This window comes from Anolis carolinensis, chromosome 3 (assembly GCF_035594765.1).
Source record: "Anolis carolinensis isolate JA03-04 chromosome 3, rAnoCar3.1.pri, whole genome shotgun sequence".
Classification (NCBI taxonomy): domain Eukaryota; kingdom Metazoa; phylum Chordata; class Lepidosauria; order Squamata; family Dactyloidae; genus Anolis; species Anolis carolinensis.
Window position 1 is genome coordinate 230,813,492 of NC_085843.1, and position 22,155 is coordinate 230,835,646.

At 39.9% G+C, this 22,155-nt stretch overlaps 1 protein-coding gene across 3 annotated transcripts in view; it reads left to right on the plus strand.

The window, feature by feature from the left end:
* arl3 (ADP ribosylation factor like GTPase 3) overlaps positions 1–22,155 on the plus strand; it is a 131,929-nt gene that overhangs the window by 85,237 nt on the left and 24,537 nt on the right. For all 3 annotated transcript variants that reach the window (XM_062976316.1, XM_062976318.1, XM_062976317.1), the window contains exons 2-4: positions 7,504–7,647; positions 8,847–8,963; positions 19,001–19,051. In XM_062976316.1, the coding sequence (XP_062832386.1) occupies positions 7,504–7,647; positions 8,847–8,963; positions 19,001–19,051 (312 nt within the window). The remainder of the gene's footprint in view (positions 1–7,503; positions 7,648–8,846; positions 8,964–19,000; positions 19,052–22,155) is intronic.

Here is a 22,155-nt window from a genome sequence, read left to right on the forward strand (position 1 = left end):
GCTGCAGGTTGGTTTTTTAAATCAGGATAGTTGGGTTTGACTTTAGATAAAAGACTTATGGATGTGATGTCTGACTTTAAAAATATCCTTTAACCTTTCCCCAACATCAGAGCCACAAATGCACTTGGATTCCAATTCTCAAATTGGGTAAAAATTAAAGAGCATTTACCACTATGTAATATATATATATATATATATATATATTTGGTTATCTGTATCCACAGATTCTCCATCCATAGATTCAACAGCTCTTTGAAGCCAGCCATAAGGCTGATGTGGCCCTTGATGAAAAGGAGCTATGGACACCTCTAATAGGTCAAATGAGAGCTGTTCCGGTATTCAGGAATTAATTAAAAAGTAAATAAATCAGAAAAATATTAATATTTTTATCCCCCAAGATGCAATGAATTTAAATTATTTCATTCAATGAATTTATTTTATCATTTTCATGTATTTGATTTAAAGTCATGATGCAAACAGAACAAAGTCCGTTACCAATAAAATAATAAACTCCAAATGATAATAACCAAGGATTAATTCATAAAATGAACTGACTCAGAGCAAAGAGAATAAGAGCAAACATACCAGTATGAAACCACAGAAAGTAGAGAAGAAATAGTATAACTGAAGATTTAGGAAGGAAATGTAGTCAAAAAGCTAAATATTTAGAAAGTGATGTCTTGAAATCAGACATCAATTGTGAGGAAAAACAATAAGATTAAAAAGAGGTGGAAAAACAAATAGTTACAATGAAGAAGTGGACATTTTAGAAAATTATATTGGGAGTGAAAATATATCCAGCAAGTTGTTTGATATAGACTTATACAGGGAATTTTGAAAATGATTCTTTAGACTTTGGGATTAAGCTCTAATCAAAATGACAATCAGTGAGAAAGTAAAAAAAAAGGGGATGCTGATGTCAGAGTAGCATTAATTTTTTTAAAGGCTGTTCGAACAGATTTAGAAATTCCACAACCAGTTACAGTTTAAAGAGTTTATGTTCTGGAATGGGAGACCTCACTGAACACAAAGAGATTCCAGGTCAAAAGCTTTACTCATAAAGGGTTATGGATTCTCTTAACATAGTAGTTCTCAATCTGTGGGTCCCCAGATGTTTTGGCCTTCAAATCCCAGAAATCCTCACCTCTGGTAAACTGGCTGGGATATCTGGGAGTTGTAGGCCAAAACACCTGGGGACCCACGGGTTGAGAACCACTGTTTCTCACCCTAGTGAATGGTATGATTTTGGTGTTGATTTCTCACACAATAGTCCTTAGCGGTATGGGTGAATTTCAGAGTATTTTTTAAAGGCTCACGAAGTTTCTGCATTAGTCAGGTGTTCAGCATTTGCTGTCTCTATGTTCACTAGAGCAGCAGTCATGTGGGCACAAGAAATTCCGGAATCCCAGTACCTTAGCTTGAAATCTTTATGTAAGGCAATAGAAAGGATCCAGAAAGGCCTACAATTTATAACAGATGCAGTCTTTGCAACAGATAGACTTTTCCATGTCGATTTATCTACTGAAGATTTATGACTATCTACCATTAAATCTAAAAATTATAGTGAAAATTCTTTGTGTTATTTGAAAGTGTAGTTCTAAAGCCTATCAGTTATTCTGTCAAAAAACCTGGATTCCAACATTATAGAACTAAAAAGCCTACTTCTTCCTTAAGGTTGTGTACTTGTTTACAGACATGTTTTTATGATGTTGTATCATTCATAGTATGTTTAAGGACATCATAATTGTATGGCTGGGGGTTGGACTGGATGACCCTTGTGGTTTCTTCCAATTCTATGAATTTCCATCTCACTTCACCAGTCCCTTTTAAAATGACCTGGTTTCTGTTTCCCTTTCACACTCCTCATTTGTTCTGAGCCATTTTCAATTGCTTCAAAGAATTCAAAAGTAGTTTGTAGCCAGCTAATTTGTCAGAAGTGAGAGAACAGGAGGGATGAAATCTTGTCCTTCCCTGTGAAAGGTTCAGGCAAAAGCAAACTACTGCAGATTTTCCTAACTTGTCTACTCCTTTTAATACCTTTTGCCATCTTGACCACCCTCTAATGTTGATTGGCCACATGTGTCCCAGTTTCCATCTATGAAATGTTGAAGTGTGTTGTTTTGAGTAAGCAGCAGCCAACATTGGAAACTAGCCAAGGCTGTTAGACCTCTTTACTGATCTGTACAGATTGTATCAAGAAAACGTCTAGCACAGTCCTGTAATGAGGCACTGGAGGGAAAGATTGATAATGCTTAGCGTGCTTTCCTTCTGGGAAGCTTGTCTGCATTACTGGCCTTTATTCTCGCAGAACTCAGTTTGAAAACCACTTCTATCTGTGCCACTTGATGGCCAAATATGTTAATAATGATGCTTGTCGTAATTTCTTTGAGCTTTTGAGTACAAGTTTGTTGTTTCAATCATTAATGCATCTCAAAAGGAAGTATGAGGCCACTGGTTATGGGGGAGTGGTCTAGTGATTAAGGGCAGGTTGTGGGGAGGTTTGTTGGCAGAATGCTCATTCTTCACGATGATGATTGATAATCCAATTCTATATGTAATCAGAACTATGCTCCTTTCAGTTCAGTAGAATTTACACCCAAGGAAGTGAATAAAGATTGCATCCTAAAATATTTGTATGGGGCAATGTTACAAGGATAGAAGACAGACTTAACTCTAAAAGTTCACAGAACATTTAGGAATTGATATTGCCAAGGGGGCTAGAGGGAGAAAATGGAAGCTTTGAATCTTGTTAAGTGACAGTCAGGTTTGTATTAATCATATATGGTGCTCACTAAAAGGTTTGAGTGTTAGCTAGTAACATTGCCAGTACCATTCATCAAAAACAATTTAAATAGCTTTATCATGCTTTTTGAAATTCTTCATTAGTACCAGTGTGATCTCTTCATGAATTGATACCATTCATGCTATCTGTGTAGAAAGTCTCCATCCAAATAAAATATGAGCAGAAGCAATAGGAATCTAAGATTCCACTCCTATAATGATTTCACAGCAGTTATATGAATAGCAAAATGTGTTCCCCTATGTACATAATTATCAGCAAATGACATGTCTTCAAAATTAACATTTAATTATTTTTTAATGAAAAAGCTTCATTTGAATGTTCTAAATCTTGTTCATCTGTAGTTAAACAACACTCATGCAGAACCCATTGTTTTTGCCATGTGCACTTGAGGGCATTTTCTAAATTTAGTAGTATCTAATATTCTTTTTTAAAAAGTAATTTTACTATTTGTTATTTTTTCTTTTATGAAAAGATATCATTTAAAAATGCAGCATTCAAGATTAGTTCCTATGCTCATATTGTGGTCGAACCAGGCCGGCCATCTGCATTCAGTCTAATCTGACCTGCAACAGTGAGTTCCACCAATCGGAAGGAACCATGCTGAGACCAATCTGGCCATGCGTGCATGCCCCAGCAGTAGCTTAAGATGTATCTTTTGCTTCTTCCCTATCCCATTCTCACCATGTAACACCTCCCTAATAAAAAGTATCTTTTCACTCCTACTCCTTCCCAAATTGTTATTTTGTACCCTTTCCTCGGCTATAGCATGAATTTCCCTCCAATCTTAGGAGCTCTGCCGCTCTCTCCCTCGCTCTGGACAAACCGCAGGAGAGGGGTTTTTCCCTCTCAAGTTGCGGACTAACCCCCCCCCCCCAGCCTCTATTTCCAGTCATATCTTTCTCAAGCATGACCATCTTCCTAACCTATAACTCCAAAGAGCTCCCCGTCACAAGGAGACCACCCGTTCTCAAATTAATAAAGTTTTAAGAAGCAAATCAGCTGATTGTCAAAACTGTCAAAATGGAGTTTCCTGCGCTGCAGCACAGTTTTCCCTGCAAGATCGGGTCATCGGAGGTTCGGACTGCGTGCTGGGTGCGGAGAGGGTCACCCAGGGCTTCCTGCTTGCCATCTATGAACTGCCCTCGTTATTGGAGTGACCCCCTGCTGACCTTTGGCCCAGAATGGCCATTTCACCTGGATTGCCACAGACTCCTTCCTCTTTTCTGAACTCTTATTACTTTATGAACCCCCTGCATTAAATCTTGGATCCTGGGATGGGTGATACAAGATGAATTATGTTCCCACATGTGTCCTATGTACCCCACATGTTCCCTTTCCCCTTTATTACCATGAGATATATATTATATTATGAAATATTAAAGGTGACCGAGTTCTGACCTGGAAGCCAGTATGGGCAGACAAATTACAACACAAATTGGAAGAGATTGCCCCTCACCACAGGGGACAACCAGATACCATCTTGCATGGACAATAGACTTGGCCTCCCCTATTCTTAACTTCGGAGCAGACCATTAAGTATGGAATTGGCCACCTGGTTGACATTTCATTCACACCTGGAGCAGGAAAGTCCGGATTATTCTGGATGACAGCTCTCCTTTTGTTACTGAACTGGACTCATTCATAAAACAAATACTTCCACAAGCTGACTCGCCGGGTCTGACAGAGTTTGTCAGACACACATGTATATTTGCACCCTCGGAAGCTGCCTTGCAGGCTCAGCAGGGTCCTCGGCATTTCCTTTTGACATATTAGGTCATTTGTCTATCGATAATCCGCTCAGCAATTCATTGTTCTCGGCTCAGCCTGCCTCCTCGCCTCTGACTGGCGAAGAAACGGAAGCGACAGGAGCTCCCCGATTGGAAGAGAGTTCGCGTTGCTCCCTCGGGGACCAATCAGCACACAGGTGGGCGGGGAAACAAGTGGCATGAACTTCAAATCACGCCTCCCTGTTTTCTGTATTATAAAAGTTGATGTTCTGTGTTGCATGATATGGCTCCCTGATGATTGATCGCAGGTGTCATCCTTTTCAGCTGAACTGAATAAATCAACAACTCGGTGCTCTTTCTTCACATCTGTGGGTGAGATCATTGGGAGCGGGAAACCTTGATCTTTAGCGACTTCCCCCTTGCGAGGATCATCGAACCTGAGCCGGGAGAAGCTAGGGTGCTCTCCGCAAGGAAGGGAACCCCCAAATTCTAGCTTGATTTCAATATGGTTCTTATTGCCACATTTATTTTAAAAGGGCCTAACAAAAGGTAATTTGTTAATGGCTTTTTTGTTGATTAGTAAGAAATACGTGGCTTTGAGAATTTAGCAGTTGGCGTCAAGAAAGAAAAGGAATTAAATACAGCCAGGGGTACAAATAGTTCCTGCAGAAAAAAACAGATTACCTGCAAAACTGGAAGTAGAAAACAATCTTCTGATTTTGGCAACTTTTTTTCCAGCCAGCGGCCATTCAGAGTAGTCTTAGTTTTCTATAGATATGCTGTAAAGAATCTCAGCTGTATTTGCATATCACTACTCAACATCCTCTTACAACTGACACTTCTTTCAAAGCCATATCGGTGTCTGAGTAAATGCACCACTACTGTACTCTGTTATTCTAACCTTTCTACATTGCAAATGAACTCCTAGTCATATTCTGTTTCAAAATGCTGAAAACAACTCTCATCTTGAGGGGCTGTCACTTGAAATCTGCTGAACTTTTCTGAATCACACCATGCACGATCGTGAGAATTTTGTGGCCTCTATATCCTGAAAACATTGACATAAGAGTGATTCCTTTGTGCAGAATATGGATAATCAGAAACCTTAGTGAGCACAAATGCATGCCATAGCATGAGGTACTATTAAATTGAGCTAAGAGAAGGATTTGGATTATAGGATTTTGTATAAATGGCCTTAGGCTGCTGGCAAAGATAATAAAAACTCAAGAAATTGTTGTACTGTAAGTCTTTACTGTCCCATTGATATGAATGTTTTAGTGGTATTCATATCAGTGGCAATTCCTAACATTAGTGGGAGCCATGTGAAGTGAGATAACTTTCAAGATTGAAATAATGAAAAGGAGCTGATTAAATTTAGTTATATCTCTGAGCAATTATCATCATCTGTTGCTACATGACCCTCTAGCGTAGTTCATGGATGCACCAAAAGAGAGTTAAAATCCATCCGTCAAAAATCTAATCAAGACCTTGGGTATTATGCACGATCCTTCTCTTTGTTTATGAGATTGCACTATTGTGTTAGCTATGTTTTGTTTATTGTTATGTGCCTTCAAGTTGTTTCTAATTTATGGTGACCCTAAGACAAACCTATCATGGGATTTTCTTGGCAAGATTTATTTAGCGGAGGCTTCTCCATGCCTTCCTCTAAGGGTGAGCGAATACACCTTACTCAAAGTCACCCAGTTGTTTTCCATGCACAAGCAGAGATTTAAATTCTGTTCTCCAGAGTCATAGTCTAACACCCAAACTACCATGCTGATCCCTTTCAAATTCTAATTTTGTGTTAAATGTTGTATTGTTTTGCTTATCACTCTTGTCTCTGTACTTAAGCCTCTTCTTTGTTCTTTGTTCTAAAGTTTATTCCTTCATTTTTAAAATTATATTATATTTTAATTATATTGTACCATATTGTCTTTTCCTTTATCTGGTGATGATGCATCAAGCTTAGACTTAGTCTTCTTTAGTCTTTGCTTTGTATATTATTCCGTTTGGCCAAGTAATTAATTCCTTTGGTTTGATATACCATTTTCATGCTGATAATATTCAAATTCATGTTCTGATTCTCACATAATCCATTCTTAATACTATTATAAATTGTAATCTGATATGAACAAACATGAACTCATATTTGCAGAATCTTCCCATGGTTTCCTGTTTATACTTGAATGACGTGTTGTGATGGTTGATGGCTCAATGAAACCCCCAAAGCCTACTCCCATGGCAACAGCAAAGGCTGGCACAACCCCTGAAATATCTGAGCTTTGAAAGCATATTCCCTGACTTTCTTATTGACCACATCTTCTGTCTCATGAATTAGATTCTTCTCAGTATGATTTGGTTAGGATTTATCGTAGCTTTCCTCTATAGTTGAAACATTTTGTCTCTTAATATCTCCTCTCTTTTTAAAAAGTCTTGTTTTGCACTGTAAATTCTTAAGCTTGTCTGCATTTTTTCAAATATTTATTTTGATGTTTCCCTTAGCTTGCTTTTCACAGTATTTTCCATGTCCACCCCCTTCATCCACCTATTGTTTCAACTGATTCTTAATTGTATCCTTGAAGGCAGAACACTATCTTTTAACACTTTTGGTGCACAGCTTCTAATAATTTTGGGCACTCTAGGAATAATTATGATTTTGTCTTTCCTAGTTTTCTCTGAGGTTTTCCTATTAACTTTAAGCTTTCTCTTCCTGCCTTTCTCCTTCTCATCTATTTTCATTGCTTTCTTTCTCTTCTGAGTCTTTTCATGCATCAAATACTAATCTTCTTACTAAATCTCCTCTCCCTTGTGTTGTTTCTTGGGTGCATTTTCATTCATGGAACTCTTTACCCAAATGGTTGGTTGTCCCCTTTTTGTTGTTGTTTTTTTTAAAAAAAAAAAAAAAAACATTTGAACTTGTAGTGGTGATGAAAGTGGCACTTAGAATATCTCCCATCTTTCTGGTTGACACAGGGTTTGCTGTCAATTCTGCGTAAATTGAAGAGTGCACCAGACCAGGAGGTCAGGATCCTCCTTCTGGGACTGGATAATGCAGGGAAGACTACACTTTTAAAACAGCTAGCATCTGAAGATATTACCCATATCACTCCAACACAGGTAAGAAAGGGTACTTGTGGTCTGCCAGACTTTGTATGCCGGAATGCACTGCTAAATCAGAAGTTTCATGCATGGGAGGGATGCATAACAAATAGCGTGCATAGGCACGTAGTTTTCACCTCCCACCCCCAGCTTTGAGTTTCTTGTTATGTCATGAAGATAATAATGAAGCACATACCACATTTATGTTTTTAGGGGTTATACACAGATCCTGATTTCAATCCAATGTGGTAAATTGTTTTACCTTTAATTGTGTTTCTTTTCTGATCATGCAACCAAATATACACATAGGAATTTGTATACATTACAGACCCAAGTTGTGTACCCACTGAAATGAAGCATAAATCATTATGTAAGAAAACCCCACCTTTATTAGGTTGCAAACACACATCAAAAAGTCAGGATCATTTTACTGAATTTCAATAGATGAAATCAAGTTCTACATTATATGCTTCAAACATCAGATTTTTGCAATTGCACAATGCAGATCTAGAATGTGTAGCCATTAAAATATGTAATGAGCCTCCCCAATGGTCCCAGTTCATAAAATCCCCAAATTAGCCAGGAGGTGGTGCTAGAGAATGAGCAAGGTTAGATCTCTTTCCCCACAGTCATAGACTATGAGCATATTGCCTGTGAGATGCTCCCACGCCTCAGTGCAAAAGCCCACCCTCAGATTCCAGTCTTAGAGCCAATCCCCTGTATTGTGTGGCAGCTCCTGCCAGCCCACACCACATCCTGTTTTTCCAGTTGCACACCCCTTTCAATTGGAGCTTTAATTGATGAAATGGGCCCTTCGGAAATTCAGCTGTTGCTTCTCATTTTCTCATATCAACTCACATTCAGACTTCTGTTTCTCATTAGCTCACACGTTGGGCTCAGCTTTCAGGAGTTGAAGCTTCTTGCACGGCCTTGTGCTTTCTCCTTATCTGCTTTGTTCTGTCACCTCTCACTGTACCCTACTTTTTTTTTCTTATGAGCTGCAACGTACATCTTTATAGCTCTGACAGAAACAAACTCTAATCCATCCAAGGCTGCTGTATCCTTCACCTTGCCCACAGCCAATCCATCTGAATAGTAACAGGGACCTTATCTTGTTAGGGTTTTCAGAGTGGTGATATATAATCTGTGAATGGTGTATGTCTATGAGGCCCGGAATAAGGTTAATAATAATTGTGCTTCATCTTTGTTTGCCACAGGGATTTAACATTAAGAGTGTACAAGCGCAAGGTTTCAAGCTGAATGTATGGGATATTGGTGGACAGAGGAAGATCAGGCCGTACTGGAGGAATTATTTTGAGAATACTGATATCCTGGTAAGCATCGGCCAGTGCTAATTGTATTAAATGGCACAGTGATGTTAAAAATCACCATCAACCACTGATTTAACAACGGCTTGGCAGTCTTAATGCTGACAAATTCAAAGTGCTTATATGAAATTTGGAGAAAATTTCATATTCAAATAGTCTTACAATTGCTTTATTATGTCCATTTGATGTTGCTGCTCAGTGTTACAGGCTGAAAAGCATGAGCCAAGTTACAAGATAGGGTCTTTCTGCTCAAATATGTTTCTTTTTATATTCCTATATAAACAACGAGTAGAGACATCACACTGACAATGAAGGTCCGCATAGTTAAAGCGATGGTATTCTCTGTTTTAACCTATGGATGTGAGAGCTGGGCCATAAGGAAGGCTGAGCGAAGGAAGATAGATACTTTTGAACTTTGGTGTTGGAGGAAAATTCTGTGAGTGCCTTGGACCGCAAGAAGATCAAACCGGTCCAGGAAATAAAGCCTGACTACTCACTGGAGGGAAGGATATTAGAGGCAAAGATGAAGTACTTTGGGTTGTTGTATGTATTCCGGGCTGTATGGCCATGTTCCTAGTTTCTCCATGCCTCACAAACCTCTGAGGATGCCTGCCATAGATGTGGGCGAAACGTCAGGAGAGAATACTTCTGGAATATGGCCATACAGCCCGGAATACATACAACAACCCTATGATCCCGGCCATGAAAGCCTTCGACAAAACATTGAACATCTCTACGGGGAGAAATTGTTCCAAGACACACGGAGATTGGACAAACTAAGGACCAGGAAAGCACATCTGCTGTGCTCCCTGACCTTCCTTCTACGCTGCAGAGACACAGATACCATCCCACAATTTCTCGCAGCAAAAGGACTTTTAAAACACCACAGGCTCATCGTATTTACAACTGCCTGGAACGCAACCTCTTAAGAGAGAGAATCCACACCATCTACAAAGAACTCGCAAACACAGACAAAGAACTGCTGCACCTCCATATTAACATTAGCCAAAAGATGAACACCCAGCACTGGGATAAAATAGACAACCTCACCTACAGAAAAATGGAGAAAGACATGGTTTTCCACACCAAGAGACAAATGCAAAAATTCGACAAATGCCATAAGCAACAGCCAAAACCAGAACTGGATAAGTCACGGACCATCATCAACCTGACTGACAGACAACTCACTGAAGACCAAGTATCCATTCTAGCAAAAGGAGGAAATTTTGCGGTCACCACCACCAGGATCCCAGTAGAAAACATCATTGCCAATGTCGAATCAGCAATTTACCCGCTCCCTGAGAAAGAAGCAGAGAAGGTAAGAATGGAAACAGCAAGGACCCTGAGAAAGGCAAAACTTCCTCCCAGCAACATAACGAGGAAAGAGAGACAGGCCATTAAAGATCTCAACTCAGATCCAGAAATCATCATTCTCCCAGCTGACAAGGGGAATGCCACGATAATTATGGAAATAGAACAGTACAAAGAAAAAATCAGACAACTTCTGGATCCCACAATATACAAGAAACTAAAACAAGACCCAACTAACAAAATCACCAGAAAAACAAACACTCTGATCAAGAACTCCTCCATTAACTTTGACATATGCCAACAGCTGTGCAAATCAGAAGCCCTCCCACCCAGGCTTTACAGACTCCCAAAAATCCACAAGGACTCCATCCCACTCAGACCCATTGTAAGTGCCATTGGATCGCCGACTTACAACCTGGCAAAATTTCTGGCTACACAGCTACAAACCCACATTGGGCTCACTGTGCACTATATCAAGGACTCAACACACTTCATAGAAAAGATCAGCGACCTCAAGCTAAGCACCAAGGACATCCTGATCAGGTTCGATGTGGTGTCCCTATTTACCAAGGTCCCGGTAGCTGACACCCTCACACTAATCAAACAAAACTTCCCAGAAGACATCATAGCCCTGTTTCACCATTGCCTCACCACTAACTACTTTCAAGTGGGACAATGGATTCTATGAACAGAAAGATGGAGTGGCCATGGGGAGCCCGCTCAGCCCAGTAGTAGCAAATTTCTATATGGAACACTTTGAAAAACAAGCCCTAGAAACAGCACCAAAAAAGCCAACTGTATGGTTCAGATTTGTAGATGACACCTTTACCATTTGGAGCCATGGGGAAGAGGAACTCAGCAAGTTCCTGGACCACCTCAACAGCATCCACCCAAACATCCAATTCACCATGGAAAAAGAAAAGGAAGAAAAACTGCCATTTCTAGATGTTTTGGTCATCCGCAAACCCAATCAACAATTGGGCCACATAGTCTACAGAAAACCTATACACACAGATAGATACCTTCATAAAACCTCCGACCATCACCCAAGTCAAAAAAGAAGCACAATCAAAGCCCTGACAGACCGTGCACAAAGAATCTGCAAACCTCACCTCCTCCAAGGTGAACTAAACCACCTAAACTGGGCTCTACAGACCAATGGATACTCCACCACAGACATCAGAAGAGCTGCAAGGCCAAGAGCAAGACATGAGAGTCAAGACAAAGATCCACCCAGAGGAAAGGTGTTCTTACCATACATCAAGGGAACCACTGACTGCATAGGCAAAGTGATGAAGAAGCACAACCTACAAACTGTCTACAGACCCACAAAGAAAATCCAACAAATGCTACGGTCAGCGAAGGACAAGAGGGATCCTCTCTCCTCTGCAGGAGTATACCGGATACCATGCAGCTGTGGACAAGTCTGCATAGGGACCACCAAACGCAGCGCCCAAACACGAATCAAAGAACATGAAAGACACTGCAGACTAACTCAGCCAGAGAAATCAGCCATAGCAGAACACTTGATGAACCAACCTGGACACAGTATATTATTTGAGAACACAGAAATGCTTGACCACTCCCAACAACTATCATGTCAGACTACACAGAGAAACCATTGAAATCCACAAGCATGTGGACAACTTCAACAGAAAGGTGGAAACCATGAAAATGAACAAAATCTGGCTACCAGTATTAAAAAACTAAAAAATCAGAACAGTAGATGGGAAGCAACACTCTGAGAGCAGAGGAGCTCCAGGGATGACTAATGACTCTGAACAAAGGATGCCCTCCAGGCAAGAGATGAACCTTTCCAATGCTAATTAGAGTGATTAACTGCAACATTCACGCAACATTCCAACTGACAACTCTTCTCACACCACAGATATATATTAACCTTCCTTGCCTAGTTTCTCAATGCCTCACAACCTCTGAGGATGCCTGCCATAAATGTGGGCGAAACGTCAGGAGAGAATACTTCTGGAACATGGATATACATACAACAACCCTGTGATCCCGGCCATGAAAGCCTTCAACAACACATTGAAGTACTTTGGCCTCATAATGAGAAGACAGGAAAGCTTAGAGAAGATAATGATGCTGGGGAAAATGGAAGGAAAAGGGAAGAAGGGTCAATCAAGGGTAAGATGGATGGATGGTATCCTTGAAGTGACTGGCTTGACCTTGAAGGAGCTGGGGGTGACCATGGCCAACAGGGAGCTCTGGCCTGGGCTGGTCCATGAGGCCACAAAGAGTTGAAAGCGACTAAATGAATAAACAACAACATAAACCACTTAACAAAGATGCCACTAACAGCTACATTGCACACAGAGAAATTCAATTTTATTGTGTTTTTTCCCATTTTGGCAACTTTTTTAGAGTGCATATAGAACTCCCTAAGTGTCATTAACTTCTTGAATGTCAAAAGGGCTCCACATTCATTACCTCAATAATATAATATCAACAATTTTGTAAGGCAAGTCAGCATTATTATCTTCATATAACAGTTAATGAGCAGTGAGCAGATAGTGAGGTGAACTAATAGTTTCTTGACTCATAGGGCAATGTCATCCTATGTCAAATTTAACACCAGTGAAATGTACCTTGAATGCTATGCATTCAAAGGAGCCAAGCCAATACCATGATATTAGCTAGAGCATTGGTTCCCAAACTGCTCCGCGAAGCACAGCAGCTCCGCGGGGGCTCTGTGGCCCCCCTCCGCCTAGGAAGCATGAGGCCTTCCTTACGCTATCAGCAGAGCTGCTTAGGAGGCCTCCCTCACATTACCAGCAGCGCTACCTAGGAGGCCTCTAAGCCACCACTTTGACTGATTTTCTTGCAAGCAGGTTGGGTTGGGTGGTATGAGGGTTGTTCCTTCTATTGTTGTTGTTACCGTTATTGTTGTTATTATTGCAAAGGCTGGATGGCCATCTGTTGGGGGTGCTTTGACTGATTTTCCTGCAAGGCAGAAGCAGGTTGGACTGGCTGGCCCTGGGATTGCTCCTTCTGTTAGTATTAGTATAAAAAGGTAAAGGTTTTCCCCTGATGATAAATCCAGTCGTGACCGACTCTGGGGGTAGGTGCTCATCTCCATTTCTAAGCCGAAGAGCCGGCGTTGTCCGTAGACACCTCCAAGGTCATGTGGCCAGCATGACTGCATGGGGTGCCATTACCTTCCCACTGGAGCGGTAGCTATTGATCTACTCACATTTGCATGTTTTCGAACTGCTAGGTTGGCAGGAGCTGGTAACAGCGGGCGCTCATTCCGCTCCCAGGATTTGAACCTGGCACGTTTTGGTCCGCAAGTTCAGCAGCTCAGCGCTTTAACGCACTTTGCCACCAGGGGCCCCTGTTAGTATTAGTAGTAGTTACTAATACTAATACTACTACTAATAATAATAATACTAGTATTATTATTATTATTATTATTAGGAGCCCCCGGTGGCCAAGGGGATAAAAGCCTCGTAACTTGAAGGTTGGGTTGCTGACCTGAAAACTGCCAGGTTCGAATCCCACCCGGGGAGAGTGCGGATGAGCTCCCTCTATCAGCTCCAGCTCCATGCGGGGACATGAGAGAAGCCTCCCACAAGGATGATAAAACATCAAAACATCCGGGCGTCCCCTGGGCAACGTCCTTGCAGACGGCCAATTCTCTCACTCCAGAAGCAACTCTGGTTGCTCCTGACACGAAAAAAAAATATTATTATTATTTCAAAGGCTGGATGGTCATATGTTGCGGGTGCTTTGACTGTCTTTTTCTGCATGGTAGAAGGGGTTGGACTTGGACGGCCCCTGGGGTATTCCACTGAAATACTATTAAATTTACATTGGTTAAAATTGTTCTCCATTTTAAATATTGTATTGTTTGTTGGTTCCTTCCTTCCTTCCTTCCTTCCTTCCTTCCTTCTTTCTTTTTTTTCTTTTTCTTTTTCTTTCTTTCTTTCTTTTTGCACTACAAACAAGATATGTGTGGTGTGCACAGGAATTTGTTCATGTGTTTTCAGTTAGTTCACACATACATTCTCCACACGTCTGCCACTGGCCTGGCCCATCTGTCAAATTTTAGAATGCAATGCAGTCCCTGTGTCCAAAAGTTTGTTGGGGTTCCACGAGAAACTTTTCCTTCAAAAAGGTCTCCTCCGCTTTAAGAGTTTGAGAACCCATAAGCTAAATAAACACAAACCAGTGTAGCAATGCTACATATTGCTCATAGCATCCCTGTCCATCTTTGGCTTTCACCCATCAATCTTCAGATCACTTACTGAGGACATTTTCGGGATATGTGTGGAATGTACATGCAGTGATGTCTAAAGAACCATTTGATCCTACTGTGTCCTATGAGATACACATGCATCATTCAGGCAGGCAGAATGGTTAGAACACTATCCTCATTACACATCACGATGGTACATAACATAAGAAGACTCTCTGTTGAGAGTAGTTTGAAGAGAGTCTTTCTATGGACAAGCAACAGCTTTTTAGGCAAATATCCAGCATCCCACAGGTAAAGGAGCAATGCCATTCCAATCATAATGTCTAGTCAACTGTATAGTCTATTGAAGAGGATGCATGAATGAAATAAAAAAGAATATGTTCCACTGAAGAGCATTTCAACTTCCATTGTGAGCTGTCGTATATCCACTCAAAATATCACTCCAAACAAGCCAATTGTCTCACTGTCCATATGAAGGGAAATAAACTTTATATTATAAGGACAAGGATTATATGCACAAATCAAAGAAAAGCAATAGGAACTGCTGAATAGCTCAGTTGAAAAGAATACTGTAGTGGGACCATACCATGGATCTTCTCCTATCTTAGGGAGAAAGTGAATTGACAACTACAAAGCAGAATTTGTCTTTTAACTATTATGGCAGGAGTTGTCATGCAGATGTATAAAAGCAGGAGCTAGAAGAGAAGCATGAGAATTGAACTGGAACAGATACCTCCTTTTGCACAAAGTAATTCCCTAACTACACAGATATTCAATCAGATGAATGGGGTCATGCTCCTTGCTATGTCCTTTGTTTTGGCATTGTCTTCCAATATAAGAGCTCTGCTGACACAGGATTGTTGCTCTATTGATACAGATTGAGCATCTTTTATCTGGAATTTATTTATTATTTGTTTACTTCATTTATATCCCACCTCACCCTGAAGGGGACTCAGAGTGGCCTTACAGATAGGCAGTAATTCAATGCCATAGACATACATACAGTAAAATAAATGCATTAAAACAAAAAATAAAGTACAATATCTCAACATTAAAACCAATTATTGAAATCATGCAGTTTAAAATCATGATCCAAGGCCATCCCATTTGTCATTTCACTATTCTATATTCTCTTGGTTCCATAACCACGTTTTTACTTTTCCCTGAAAGAAAATTCTGAAATCTGAAATACTTCAAATTCCAAAAATGTCCGTATGGGTAGTTGAGATAGTGACATTATGCTTTCTGATTGTTTGGTGTACACAAATTCAGTTTAACGTATACCATTAATAAAAAATATTGTATAAAATTACCACAACCTGTATAGAGGAAAGTAGGCATTATATCCCTGTTCATTGAGTGTAAGATTGTGCAATTAGGATATCTGGGAATCTATAATCAATGTAAAAATTGAACTGTAGAGCTGGTGACTCGTCACTCTGAACCAATAGATTGCACTAGCTCAGTCACTTTGTGCAAGAAAATCACTCCTCCCCCTGCAATTACTCTTCCTGTTTGCTGTTTGATTTGGCATGAGGAGATCTGTACTGGGCATGAGGCAACTTTATGTGAGAATCCAATTGGGAAGAAGTTCAGACATATACATTTATTTTCCATAACAGTTATGCCTTGCTTTTCTATTTGAAAATATCCAAAGCAACATATACAAATACATTATCTACTTTAAAATATCTAGTCAAAAGTGAGGAGGGCAGTGAGGCCCACAGAAATAATGTCAGATCAGAAAGGTTATGGATCGTTCAGTTAAAAGCCATGAGAAATAAAGAGATATTGATTTTATCTTTATACTGGTGCATCACAAATTTTATATTAATATTGGTGCCTCACAAATACAGTATTATGAGGTTCACAGTCCTGGATTATTCAATGTGTCTTCTCTCTTGCTGCCTAACATCTGACAGCAAGATCTTAAAGATAGACTCCAAGCAGACACAGATTTTATTGCAGTTATTACTTGGAAAGTTGCATAGAAGTTTGTTGCCTTTCAGGACTCCATAGTTTTTCTTTGATAAACTTGATTTGCCAGTATTCCCCTGCAATATTACAGATAAATCTGTTTAATTAAGAAAAATACGTTTTATAGCTAGAATAATGGGTGCTAAATTACTATGAAAAATGATTAATATATGCCAGGGATCCTCAAACCTTTTAAGTAGAGGGCTGATTCACAGTCCCTCAGACTGTTGGGGGGTCAGACTATGATGAAATAGTCCAAAATTAGGATTGTTGTTGTTGTGTGCCTTCAAGTCGTTTCAGACTTAGGTCAACCCTAAGTTTAGGGTTGAGTTTAGTTTAGGACAAGGACCATGGAAATTACCTTGGAGGGCCGCATCCGGCCCACGGGCCTTAGTTTGGGGACCCCTGATATATGCAATACTTTTGATTGACTGTACTATAGTAGGCCTGGCTAAGCCACAAAGAGTTTTACATGAATAATGAACAATAAAACTCTAGCATGGCCTTGTAGAATTCTTATATAGATAGTAAAAGACAAAGAAAATTGGAAGTGTTGTTTGCTACCACTAAGTGAATTATAATAAAATATGCTTGCTCCAGTCTTAGCTACTTCTAGTCCAAGCAGTTTGTCAAGAAACCTTGATTTTCAGTTTTCCATACCTCTTCTCTCTTATTTTGCAGTTATCTGTCATAACTTCCTTCATATCTTGTTATCTGATGTACATTCTTTTTATTGTACCTGGAGAATTTTTGAAAAAAGAACAATTTTAACTCATGACGAGGTTTCCTTATGACCAACAGTTTACAGTGAAGAAAAGCTAGAACATGGAATCCAAACTAGCCTGGTGTGTGATTATTGTAAACCAACAACATGTTTGTTAAGATGCCTGCCTCAGCTCCAAACTGAAGCGTATTACACAAGTGAGAGGCCCCTCCAAGAATATTTTTACCACATGAAGTGATTGCACATTCATAAGCATGCAGGTGTGCTTGAATGGGAGATACTCCAGCCAACCACACCTGTGCTATTTGGAAGCTCCACACAGTCAAATAAAGGTGTGTATATTTGAATGATTGCATATTCAGACACACACCTGCAGCTCTTTGGCATTGAGCCTTCTAGTTATTGGAAGTAGGCACTTGATGTGTGTGTATCTTAGCTGGTACAGTGCTGTTCATTGTGGTATTTCCATTAGGCCTGCAGTCTCAAGTTGTGAGTGAGATGCTTCTCACAAATAAAGCTTAGATGAGAGGTCCTTGGAGAACAGCCAGATGCTGCAGGGATCTGGTGGGTGATTCAAGTGCAGGCTTCTCTTTAGAGGATTAAACTAGTGTTTCACCATAACAGTAGAAGTACCTTACTACTACGACTTTTCTCTTTGTGGAAGAGAGGCACAAATTCATCCTACGTCCAGTTTGTAGCAACTAAACTTCTTATGAGATCAGCATTGTTAACTCCGATGACCAGGGAAAATCTCAAACAAAAAAACGTTGATTCTGTTTGGTCATTTTTCCAGAATCTTAAACCAGTGTTCAACCATAATTTCAGCACACTGCTTGTTGTGAAATTTTCCAATTCACCACTGGAGACTTCCATGCTTAATTTCCAGGATTATTTCAGGGAGGGGCATATGTGTAAGCAGGGATCTTGATTATTTATAGCTTATTGTGTTCAATTTTTCAGTTCACCTAGTCAGTGAAATTTAGTTGACTAGCTGGAGTGAGGGAAATATTCTGTTCCTCATGATGGTTTTATGTATGTTTTGTTAGCTAAGCTGTAGAGACTATGCCTATGAGACAAACCCATAAATAGGACGTAAGCACTTGAAGGGAGAAACTATAGAACTCCAGAAACTAAGTGCCAAAGATAATTGTATCCACCTTACCCACTTTCCCTTCTGACAGGCTGACAGAAATTCTTCCCACTACAGAAGTAATTACACTACACTAATATGTTGACTCGTGAATTTCATAGGGTTTTCTTGGGCAAGGAATAGTCAGAGGTTGCTTGCCAGGTCCTCCTTCTGAATTATGGCCTACAGCACCTGGTATTCATTGGCAGACTTTCATTCAAATACTAACCATGGTGATCCTGATTAGTTCCCAAGCTCAGACAGGATCTGATGCTTTAGGATATTTACTGTACTAACCAATAAGTTACCAGTTGGGTAAATGAATTTCTGTGTTCACATCTGGAAATCTGAATACGTTAACACACGTCCTTGTTCCTAATCTTGCTAAGGTCTTTCTTTCATTATTATAATTCTGTGCCTCTTTGCTCCCCTTTCCATATATCATGTGTACCTGTAACTTGTACCTATAGCATTTATTGTTATATTTTTAATTACAGGAAGTTGGTGTTCTGATGCTGTTACTTAGTGCAAGATTTACAGATTTGAACTGGAATTAATTCCTAATACATGTAATTTGGAAAAGGATGTTACTGCCGAGTCTCATTGTTTGAGTTCACTTATTTCTAGGTCACATCATCATACATTTCTGTTTCACCTTTAACTCTTTTTCATTATTTTCATTGTAGATTTACGTCATTGACAGTGCTGACAGAAAGAGATTTGAAGAAACAGGCCAGGTAAATCAGTCACATGTTTGAAAACTAATTCTTTTTTGTAGATTCTGTAAAACATATAACATTATAAATATTTGAGGTGGGAAAGTTTGTTTTTAGAAGCAAACTAAGGATAGTTGTAATATTTGAATGATAGTTTTCTTCTAAATTAATGAACTAAACATAGAATGACCATGCTTCTAAGGCCCTTTTCAATTCTAACCCCCCCCCCTCCCAATACAAAGTTTCTGTATGTTATATCCTTACATCCTTAATAGATTATGTTGGGAATACAATTTTAAAATATTAAGGGTTTTCCAATAGTGTAATACAATGTAGGCGAGCTTCTGATTTATGATGCAACTTTCAGTAGTGGATAGAAATAATAGATTATTGTCCTTAGAGAGTGATAAGCCATTTCCATCCCAAAGTATCTTACTTAATTACTTGAAACAGAGGATATTGTAAAGTATAGAGTGCCTTGGTTAATTAAAGAACATAGACATTAATGTGAGTTAAAGCAATCCAGAGTAACATGATGCCATATTACAAAGAGATTCAGAAGTAATTGTACATAGGTAGGTCTTCACAGTCATCAGGCGAGGGCTTGCTAACCAGCATTTTTCATTCTGTAATACTATACACTGCAGGTTTAAGATCGCATAACGTTATAAACTAGACATCTAGACACTGCAGGCCTATTGCCTGCTTGTTCTAAGGTAATGTTACAGTGAATTTGGGCATGGAATGAAATTAGCAGGCTCTGTTTCCTATTTTCTTAAACCATCTAATCTCCAGTGCATTCGTTTATATTGTCGACAAATGATGCGTACAAGAGCCCATTGTAGATGGATGCTCCCCATCTCTTTTATTAGCCATAACAGCTGCCTTCTATGAAGACGGGTTTTTCTTCTGGGATGAGATTGTATCAGTACTGTCCCATCTATGCATTACAATTGATTAAACTGGATCAAAGTTCAAAGTGTGCAGTTAGCATTCCTGCAGAATTTGAAACATATGTAGGATAAAGCCACCTGTTTTCAAGGGCTGCTCTGCTGTACTGGTAAGTCTGTTGTAAGAGTGCCAGTGTGTGTTATTTTTTGCTGTGTAATCAGTACTGCCAATTGCAATGGTCTAGACTAGGGGTTCTTGAACCTTTTTAGCTGCGGAGCCCTTTTTGAAGCAAATGTTTCTCACTGAGCCCCAAGAAATGTTTATATATTATATGTATATAATGTATATATAGCAAGCATGAGCAAACTTTTGAAGAACCATTTTAATCAACATAAGCTTAACACTATTTCAGTGGAATACCCCAGGGGCCATCCAGTTCAACTCCCTTCTGCCATGCAGGCAAAGCACAATCAAAGCACACTCTGAGTTGTGGGAGGGAAATAGGGTTTTGGAAGAAAGCAAGGTGGGGGAGGGGATCTGGGCGGTGAAGAAAGTGAAGGGAAAAGGGTTTGCGCAGCAAGGGGGCAAGGGAAGGGAGGGGAGGAGGAAGTGCAGGAAAGAGGAGAAAAAGCTTGGGGGGGGGGGGGGGGGGGAAAGCATGGAGCCCCTGAGCACACGTTAAGAACTGCTGGTCTGGACTGTTGGGATCAGCAGCACGGGCTTTTGGCTTTGAAGGCAGCTGATAATATCAGATGGAGCTAATAGCTCCTTTGTTATATATTTGGAAGAATTTATTTTAAAATGTAGACTTGGCATTTGTTGGTGTTGTTGTCATTTAAAGGTGTATATTTATTGTATCTCAGGTTGATAGCATACCTAAGATGATATAAAACAGCCAGTTTTTAAAAATGACAGTAGCAAATTGAAACAGTCCCCAAGCCCAACTGTGAATCTTCAATGAGATTCCTAAAGAAGTTATAGGTTACAAAACAGCATTTTGATTTATTTCTTTTCCAATTTACCAATAAACCCAATGAATGTACAGAAAACATTTCTTTCAGATTCATCGAAGCTGTAAAGACCATGTGAAACAAGGCTGCTTGCTGAAAACTTAGCAGTGCTGGAGCAACCTGCTTTCCCCATTCAGAGCACTACAGATATTGGAATTTAAAACTTAGCTCACTGTATCTCTCATATAGATATGAAGTGTCTCCACAGAAGTGTGGAATCACTTTGTTTCATGCATTCATAATGCTTCACTAAAATGTTTAGATATGTGTCAAAGTCAAGGTCTGCAGGCGGAATCTGGCCCACCATGCCATTTTATGTGGCCCTCCAGATGCTGGACTATAAGTCCTATATTTCTCTTTGTTAGACATTAAACAGTTTGTTCTGTTTAATCAGGATAGTGGGGTTTGGATTTAGATACAAGGCTTGCATGATGTCTGACATTAAAATGTCGGTTACCATTTCCGCAATCTCAGAGCCACAATTACTGTTGGGTTGCAATTCCCATTATCCCCAGTCAAAAGTGATGGAAATTGTCATTATAATAATACACTTTATATATATTCTGCTCTATCTCCTCAGAGGGACTCAGAGCAAATTACAGAACACATATGAGGCAAACATTCAGTGCCTTTTACACAATGATATACAATGCACTGACAGAGATAAAGGTCTTTCCCCTTTTGGATTTCCGGTGTCTGGAGGCAATGCTCAACTTCTGGCCATGGGGAGGTGCTCTTGTTCCATTTTTCCATGCCTAGGAGCTTGTTATTCATAGATATCTCTGATTGTTGCCGGCACGTTTTTGGATATCTGCACGGAGTGCCCTTTTACCTTCCCGCCAATGCGGTACCTATTGATCTACTCGCATTGCATGCTTTCAAACTGCTAGGCTGGCAGAAGCTAAGGCTGACAGTCGGGAGCTCACCCCGACTCGAGGCTTTGAACTGCCAACCCTACGACTGACAGATTTCCTGCAGCTAGCGGTTTAAGCCGCTGTGCTACTGCGGCCCATTCCGTAAGATCTGCGGACCCAAATTGGGTAAAAACTGAAGAGCACCAACCACTATGTAAATAAATTAGAGTTGGCCTTCTGTATCCATGGATTCAGCTGTCCTGTGAAGGCAACCATAAGACTGATGTGGCCTTCAAATAAAAATGAGTTGAACAACCCTGTGTTAAGAGTATAGCATCTGCTTTATATGATGAGCGGTTTAGAAATTGAG